Source organism: Heptranchias perlo, unplaced genomic scaffold (assembly GCF_035084215.1).
Source record: "Heptranchias perlo isolate sHepPer1 unplaced genomic scaffold, sHepPer1.hap1 HAP1_SCAFFOLD_821, whole genome shotgun sequence".
NCBI classification, from domain to species: domain Eukaryota; kingdom Metazoa; phylum Chordata; class Chondrichthyes; order Hexanchiformes; family Hexanchidae; genus Heptranchias; species Heptranchias perlo.
Genome location: NW_027139857.1, coordinates 1 through 10,000, shown reverse-complemented (window position 1 = coordinate 10,000; position 10,000 = coordinate 1). Strand labels below are relative to the sequence as shown.

Here is a 10,000-nt window from a genome sequence, read left to right as displayed (position 1 = left end):
GAGCTCCCTCCACACTACAATACAGAGCTCCCTCCACACTACAATACAGAGCTCCCTCTACACTACAATACAGAGCTCCCTCTACACTACAATACAGAGCTCCCTCCACACTACAATACAGAGCTCCCTCTACACTACAACTACAGAGCTCCCTCTACACTACAATACAGAGCTCCCTCTACACTACAATACAGAGCTCCCTCCGCACTACAATACAGAGCTCCCTCCGCACTACAATACAGAGCTCCCTCCACACTACAATACAGAGCTCCCTCCACACTACAATACAGAGCTCCCTCCACACTACAATACAGAGCTCCCTCTACACTACAATACAGAGCTCCCTCTACACTACAATACAGAGCTCCCTCTACACTACAATACAGAGCTCCCTCTACACTACAATACAGAGCTCCCTCTACACTACAATACAGAGCTCCCTCCACACTACAATACAGAGCTCCCTCTACACTACAATACAGAGCTCCCTCCGCACTACAATACAGAGCTCCCTCCGCACTACACTACAGAGCTCCCTCCACACTACAATACAGAGCTCCCTCTACACTACAATACAGAGCTCCCTCCACACTACAATACAGAGCTCCCTCTACACCACAATACAGAGCTCCCTCCACACTACAATACAGAGCTCCCTCTACACTACAATACAGAGCTCAATCCACACTACAATACAGAGCTCCCTCTACACCACAATACAGAGCTCCCTCTACACTACAATACAGAGCTCCCTCCACACTACAATACAGAGCTCCCTCCGCACTACAATACAGAGCTCCCTCTACACTACAATACAGAGCTCCCTCCGCACTACAATACAGAGCTCCCTCCGCACTACAATACAGAGCTCCCTCTACACTACAATACAGAGCTCCCTCCGCACCACAATACAGAGCTCCCTCCGCACTACAATACAGAGCTCCCTCCGCACTACAATACAGAGCTCCCTCTACACTACAATACAGAGCTCCCTCCGCACTACAATACAGAGCTCCCTCCACACTACAATACAGAGCTCCCTCCACACTACAATACAGAGCTCCCTCCACACTACAATACAGAGCTCCCTCCACACTACAATACAGAGCTCCCTCTACACTACAATACAGAGCTCCCTCCACACTACAATACAGAGCTCCCTCTACACTACAATACAGAGCTCCCTCTACACTACAATACAGAGCTCCCTCCACACCACAATACAGAGCTCCCTCCGCACTACAATACAGAGCTCCCTCCACACTACAATACAGAGCTCCCTCTACACTACAATACAGAGCTCCCTCTACACTACAATACAGAGCTCCCTCCACACTACAATACAGAGCTCCCTCCACACCACAATACAGAGCTCCCTCCACACTACAATACAGAGCTCCCTCTACACTACAATACAGAGCTCCCTCCACACTACAATACAGAGCTCCCTCTACACTACAATACAGAGCTCCCTCCACACTACAATACAGAGCTCCCTCCACACTACAATACAGAGCTCCCTCTACACTACAATACAGAGCTCCCTCTACACTACAATACAGAGCTCCCTCCACACTACAATACAGAGCTCCCTCTACACTACAATACAGAGCTCCCTCCACACTACAATACAGAGCTCCCTCCGCAGCTACAATACAGAGCTCCCTCCGCACTACAATACAGAGCTCCCTCCACACTACAATACAGAGCTCCCTCTACACTACAATACAGAGCTCCCTCTACACTACAATACAGAGCTCCCTCCACACTACAATACAGAGCTCCCTCCACACTACAATACAGAGCTCCCTCCACACTACAATACAGAGCTCCCTCTACACTACAATACAGAGCTCCCTCTACACTACAATACAGAGCTCCCTCCACACTACAATACAGAGCTCCCTCCACACTACAATACAGAGCTCCCTCCACACTACAATACAGAGCTCCCCTCTACACTACAATACAGAGCTCCCTCCACACTACAATACAGAGCTCCCTCCACACTACAATACAGAGCTCCCTCCACACTACAATACAGAGCTCCCTCTACACTACAATACAGAGCTCCCTCCACACTACAATACAGAGCTCCCTCCACACTACAATACAGAGCTCCTCTACACTACAATACAGAGCTCCCTCCGCACTACATACAGAGCTCCCTCCACACTACAATACAGAGCTCCCTCCACACTACAATACAGAGCTCCCTCCACACTACAATACAGAGCTCCCTCCACACTACAATACAGAGCTCCCTCCACACTACAATACAGAGCTCCCTCTACACTACAATACAGAGCTCCCTCCGCACTACAATACAGAGCTCCCTCTACACTACAATACAGAGCTCCCTCTACACTACAATACAGAGCTCCCTCCACACTACAATACAGAGCTCCCTCCACACTACAATACAGAGCTCCCTCCACACTACAATACAGAGCTCCCTCTACACTACAATACAGAGCTCCCTCCGCACTACAATACAGAGCTCCCTCTACACTACAATACAGAGCTCCCTCTACACTACAATACAGAGCTCCCTCCACACTACAATACAGAGCTCCCTCTACACTACAATACAGAGCTCCCTCCACACTACAATACAGAGCTCCCTCTACACTACAATACAGAGCTCCCTCTACACTACAATACAGAGCTCCCTCCACACTACAATACAGAGCTCCCTCCGACACTACAATACAGAGCTCCCTCCACACTACAATACAGAGCTCCCTCCACACTACAATACAGAGCTCCCTCCACACTACAATACAGAGCTCCCTCTACACTACAATACAGAGCTCCCTTCTACACTACAATACAGAGCTCCCTCCGCACTACAATACAGAGCTCCCTCTACACTACAATACAGAGCTCCCTCCACACTACAATACAGAGCTCCCTCCACACTACAATACAGAGCTCCCTCCACACTACAATACAGAGCTCCCTCCACACTACAATACAGAGCTCCCTCTACACTACAATACAGAGCTCCCTCCGCACTACAATACAGAGCTCCCTCTACACCACAATACAGAGCTCCCTCTACACTACAATACAGAGCTCCCTCCACACTACAATACAGAGCTCCCTCTACACTACAATACAGAGCTCCCTCCACACTACAATACAGAGCTCCCTCTACACCACAATACAGAGCTCCCTCTACACTACAATACAGAGCTCCCTCCACACTACAATACAGAGCTCCCTCCGCACTACAATACAGAGCTCCCTCCACACTACAATACAGAGCTCCCTCCACACTACAATACAGAGCTCCCTCTACACTACAATACAGAGCTCCCTCCACACTACAATACAGAGCTCCCTCCACACTACAATACAGAGCTCCCTCCGCACTACAATACAGAGCTCCCTCCACACTACAATACAGAGCTCCCTCCACACTACAATACAGAGCTCCCTCCACACTACAATACAGAGCTCCCTCTACACTACAATACAGAGCTCCCTCCACACTACAATACAGAGCTCCCTCCACACTACAATACAGAGCTCCCTCCACACTACAATACATAGCTCCCTCCACACTACAATATAGAGCTCCCTCCACACCACAATACAGAGCTCCCTCCACACTACAATACAGAGCTCCCTCTACACTACAATACAGAGCTCCCTCCACACTACAATACAGAGCTCCCTCTACACTACAATACAGAGCTCCCTCCACACTACAATACAGAGCTCCCTCCACACTACAATACAGAGCTCCCTCCACACTACAATACAGAGCTCCCTCTACACTACAATACAGAGCTCCCTCTACACTACAATACAGAGCTCCCTCCACACTACAATACAGAGCTCCCTCTACACTACAATACAGAGCTCCCTCCACATGACAATATAGAGCTCCCTCTACACTACAATACAGAGCTCCCTCTACACTACAATACAGAGCTCCCTCTACACTACATTACAGAGCTCCCTCCACACTACAATACAGAGCTCCCTCCGCACTACAATACAGAGCTCCCTCCACACTACAATACAGAGCTCCCTCCACACTACAATACAGAGCTCCCTCTACACTACAATACAGAGCTCCCTCTACACTACAATACAGAGCTCCCTCCACACTACAATACAGAGCTCCCTCTACACTACAATACAGAGCTCCCTCCACACTACAATACAGAGCTCCCTCTACACCACAATACAGAGCTCCCTCTACACTACAATACAGAGCTCCCTCCACACTACAATACAGAGCTCCCTCCACACTACAATACAGAGCTCCCTCCGCACTACAATACAGAGCTCCCTCCACACTACAATACAGAGCTCCCTCCACACTACAATACAGAGCTCCCTCTACACTACAATACAGAGCTCCCTCCACACTACAATACAGAGCTCCCTCCACACTACAATACAGAGCTCCCTCTACACCACAATACAGAGCTCCCTCTACACTACAATACAGAGCTCCCTCCACACTACACTACAGAGCTCCCTCCACACTACAATACAGAGCTCCCTCCACACTACAATACAGAGCTCCCTCCACACTACAATACAGAGCTCCCTCTACACTACAATACAGAGCTCCCTCCACACTACAATACAGAGCTCCCTCCACACTACAATACAGAGCTCCCTCCACACTACAATACAGAGCTCCCTCCACACCACAATACAGAGCTCCCTCCACACTACAATACAGAGCTCCCTCGACACTACAATACAGAGCTCCCTCCACACTACAATACAGAGCTCCCTCTACACTACAATACAGAGCTCCCTCTACACTACAATACAGAGCTCCCTCCACACTACAATACAGAGCTCCCTCTACACTACAATACAGAGCTCCCTCTACACCACAATACAGAGCTCCCTCCACACTACAATACAGAGCTCCCTCCACACTACAATACAGAGCTCCCTCCACACTACAATACAGAGCTCCCTCTACACTACAATACAGAGCTCCCTCCACACTACAATACAGAGCTCCCTCCACACTACAATACAGAGCTCCCTCTACACTACAATACAGAGCTCCCTCTACACTACAATACAGAGCTCCCTCCACACTACAATACAGAGCTCCCTCCACACTACAATACAGAGCTCCCTCTACACTACAATACAGAGCTCCCTCCACACTACAATACAGAGCTCCCTCCACACTACAATACAGAGCTCCCTCCACACTACAATACAGAGCTCCCTCCACACTACAATACAGAGCTCCCTCTACACTACAATACAGAGCTCCCTCTACACTACAATACAGAGCTCCCTCCACACTACAATACAGAGCTCCCTCCACACTACAATACAGAGCTCCCTCCACACTACAATACAGAGCTCCCTCCACACTACAATACAGAGCTCCCTCTACACTACAATACAGAGCTCCCTCCACACGACAATATAGAGCTCCCTCCACACTACAATACAGAGCTCCCTCCACACTACAATACAGAGCTCCCTCTACACTACAATACAGAGCTCCCTCCACACTACAATACAGAGCTCCCTCCACACTACAATACAGAGCTCCCTCCACACTACAATACCTAGCTCCCTCCACACTACAATACAGAGCTCCCTCCACACTACAATACAGAGCTCCCTCTACACTACAATACAGAGCTCCCTCCACACTACAATACAGAGCTCCCTCTACACTACAATACAGAGCTCCCTCTACACTACAATACAGAGCTCCCTCTACACTACAATACAGAGCTCCCTCCACACGACAATATAGAGCTCCCTCCACACTACAATACAGAGCTCCCTCTACACTACAATACAGAGCTCCCTCCACACTACAATACAGAGCTCCCTCCACACTACAATACAGAGCTCCCTCCGCACTACAATACAGAGCTCCCTCCACACTACAATACAGAGCTCCCTCCACACTACAATACAGAGCTCCCTCCACACTACAATACAGAGCTCCCTCCACACTACAATACAGAGCTCCCTCTACACTACAATACAGAGCTCCCTCCACACTACAATACAGAGCTCCCTCCACACTACAATACAGAGCTCCCTCTACACTACAATACAGAGCTCCCTCCACACTACAATACAGAGCTCCCTCTACACTACAATACAGAGCTCCCTCCACACTACAATACAGAGCTCCCTCTACACTACAATACAGAGCTCCCTCCACACTACAATACAGAGCTCCCTCTACACTACAATACAGAGCTCCCTCCACACTTCAATACAGAGCTCCCTCTACACCACAATACAGAGCTCCCTCCACACTACAATACAGAGCTCCCTCCACACTACAATACAGAGCTCCCTCCACACTACAATACAGAGCTCCCTCTACACTACAATACAGAGCTCCCTCCACACTACAATACAGAGCTCCCTCCACACTACAATACAGAGCTCCCTCCACACTACAATACAGAGCTCCCTCCACACTACAATACAGAGCTCCCTCTACACTACAATACAGAGCTCCCTCCACACTACAATACAGAGCTCCCTCCACACTACAATACAGAGCTCCCTCCACACTACAATACAGAGCTCCCTCCACACTACAATACAGAGCTCCCTCTACACTACAATACAGAGCTCCCTCCACACTACAATACAGAGCTCCCTCTACACTACAATACAGAGCTCCCTCCACACTACAATACAGAGCTCCCTCTACACCACAATACAGAGCTCCCTCCACACTACAATACAGAGCTCCCTCTACACTACAATACAGAGCTCCCTCTACACTACAATACAGAGCTCCATCTACACTACAATACAGAGCTCCCTCTACACTACAATACAGAGCTCCCTCCACACTACAATACAGAGCTCCCTCTACACTACAATACAGAGCTCCCTCTACACTACAATACAGAGCTCCCTCTACACTACAATACAGAGCTCCCTCCACACTACAATACAGAGCTCCCTCTACACTACAATACAGAGCTCCCTCCACACTACAATACAGAGCTCCCTCCACACTACAATACAGAGCTCCCTCCACACTACAATACAGAGCTCCCTCCACACCACAATACAGAGCTCCCTCCACACTACAATACAGAGCTCCCTCCACACTACAATGCAGAGCTCCCTCCACACTACAATACAGAGCTCCCTCTACACTACAATACAGAGCTCCCTCTACACTACAATACAGAGCTCCCTCCACACTACAATACAGAGCTCCCTCTACACTACAATACAGAGCTCCCTCCACACTACAATACAGAGCTCCCTCCACACTACAATACAGAGCTCCCTCCACACTACAATACAGAGCTCCCTCCACACTACAATACAGAGCTCCCTCTACACTACAATACAGAGCTCCCTCTACACTACAATACAGAGCTCCCTCCACACTACAATACAGAGCTCCCTCTACACTACAATACAGAGCTCCCTCCACACTACAATACAGAGCTCCCTCCACACTACAATACAGAGCTCCCTCCACACTACAATACAGAGCTCCCTCTACACTACAATACAGAGCTCCCTCCACACTACAATACAGAGCTCCCTCCACACCACAATACAGAGCTCCCTCCACACTACAATACAGAGCTCCCTCTACACTACAATACAGAGCTCCCTCCACACTACAATACAGAGCTCCCTCTACACTACAATACAGAGCTCCCTCCACACGACAATACAGAGCTCCCTCCACACTACAATACAGAGCTCCCTCCACACTACAATACAGAGCTCCCTCCACACTACAATACAGAGCTCCCTCCACATTACCCTGACCGTGTCTCCCTCCTCATTTTGAACACATAGCGATGAGTTTATTCGAGTGGGCTTTGAATCTGAGGAGAAGCTTGTTCGGACGGCAGCCCTGACTGGTGCCAATATTGGGGGCAATCTGCCTGGCCCTTATTTGGGGCCTGAGTTCGCTTGGAGCTATCACAAACCCTTCATTTTTCAGCTTGTGTTGAAGTATTTCGGTGACTGGAGTCATTAGTGCACGTGTTTATTGAAAGAATGTTCCCAGGATGAGGCCTGGGTTACACCTAGGCCTCGTAGGCCTTTCCAGAAGCCTGGGGCTCAATTTTTGAATGCTCCACAAGGTGCAATGAGGAACGTCATGACCCTCTTTACCAAGATCCTTCAACGTTTCCTGTCGGTCAATGTTCTGACCTCTCCCTCCTCCTGGGATTGCAACTCTGTGTAATCGGCTCGAGGGGGCTGAACGGGCCTACTCCTGTTCCTACGGTTACAGGGGCCTGAACGGGCCTACTCCTGTTCCTACGGTTACAGGGGCCTGAACGGGCCTACTCCTGTTCCTATGGTTACAGGAGGCCTGAATGGGCCTACTCCTGTTCCTATGGTTACAGGGGCCTGAATGGGCCTACTCCTGTTCCTATGGTTACAGGAGGCCTGAATGGGCCTACTCCTGTTCCTATGGTTACAGGGGCCTGAATGGGCCTACTCCTGTTCCTATGGTTACAGGAGGCCTGAATGGGCCTACTCCTGTTCCTATGGTTACAGGGGCCTGAATGGGCCTACTCCTGTTCCTATGGTTACAGGGGCCTGAACGGACCTACTCCTTTTCCTACGGTTACAGGGGCCTGAACGGACCTACTCCTGTTCCTATGGTTACAGGGGCCTGAACGGGCCTACTCCGTTCCTATGATTACAGGAGGCCTGAACGGGCCTACTCCTGTTCCTACGGTTACAGGGGCCTGAACGGGCCTACTCCTGTTCCTACGGTTACAGGGGCCTGAACGGGCCTACTCCTGTTCCTATGGTAACAGGCTCGAGGTGGCTGAATGGGCCTACTCCTGTTCCTATGGTTACAGGAGGCCTGAACGGGCCTACTCCTGTTCCTATGGTTACAGGAGGCCTGAACGGGCCTACTCCTGTTCCTATGGTTACAGGGGCCTGAACGGGCCTACTCCTGTTCCTACGGTTACAGGGGCCTGAACGGGCCTACTCCTGTTCCTATGGTTACAGGAGGCCTGAACGGGCCTACTCCTGTTCCTATGGTTACAGGAGGCCTGAACGGGCCTACTCCTGTTCCTATGGTTACAGGGGGCCTGAACGGGCCTACTCCTGTTCCTATGGTTACAGGGGCCTGAACGGGCCTACTCCTGTTCCTATGGTTACAGGAGGCCTGAACGGGCCTACTCCTGTTCCTACGGTTACAGGGGCCTGAACAGGCCTACTCCTGTTCCTACGGTTACAGGGGCCTGAACGGGCCTACTCCTGTTCCTACGGTTACAGGGGCCTGAACAGGCCTACTCCTGTTCCTACGGTTACAGGGGCCTGAACGGGCCTACTCCTGTTCCTATGGTTACAGGGGCCTGAACGGGCCTACTCCGTTCCTATGATTACAGGAGGCCTGAACGGGCCTACTCCTGTTCCTACGGTTACAGGGACCTGAACGGGCCTACTCCTGTTCCTATGGTTACAGGGGCCTGAACGGGCCTACTCCTGTTCCTACGGTTACAGGGGCCTGAACGGGCCTACTCCTGTTCCTATGGTTACAGGAGGCCTGATCGGGCCTACTCCTGTTCCTATGGTAACAGACTGGTTCTGGGTTGTGGTTTCTTGCCCCTCTTTTAACCTCTTTTTGTTTCCCCTCCTTCAGAAACTCTCCAACGAGACGCGGATGCAGGAGGCCATCTTGATCGGAGGGCCCGGTCACCGCCACTCCTTCGAGGCCCAGCCGGGCAGCATCGCGGCCGTGCCCCCCTATCTGGGCCCCGACACGCCAGCCCTGCGGACGCTGAGTGAGTATGCCAGGCCGCCCCGGCCTGCCCCCTCCACCAACCGCCCCCCCCCCCCTCCCCCGGGGGAGGGGGAGCCGCGGAAGCCCGGCTACGAGGTCCTCCTGGCCGTCCCTCCCTCCTCCTCCTCCTCCTCCTCCTCGCCAGTCGCCCCCCCACATTGATCACGGCGCCTCCCCCTCACCACCATCAGCACTCACACGTCCACTCCCCAAGTCCCACCTGCAAGACAAGCCCTA

The 10,000-nt window shown here is 51.0% G+C and overlaps 1 protein-coding gene across 1 annotated transcript in view; it reads left to right on the top strand.

The window, feature by feature from the left end:
* Positions 1-9,764, top strand: part of LOC137319354 (arginine-glutamic acid dipeptide repeats protein-like) — a gene marked incomplete at its 3' end in the record, with an annotated part of 84,990 nt that extends 75,226 nt beyond the window's left edge. The window contains exon 8 of the mRNA XM_067981603.1: positions 9,623-9,764. Within this exon, the coding sequence (XP_067837704.1) occupies positions 9,623-9,764 (142 nt within the window). The remainder of the gene's footprint in view (positions 1-9,622) is intronic.
* Positions 9,765-10,000: the final 236 nt, after the last annotated feature.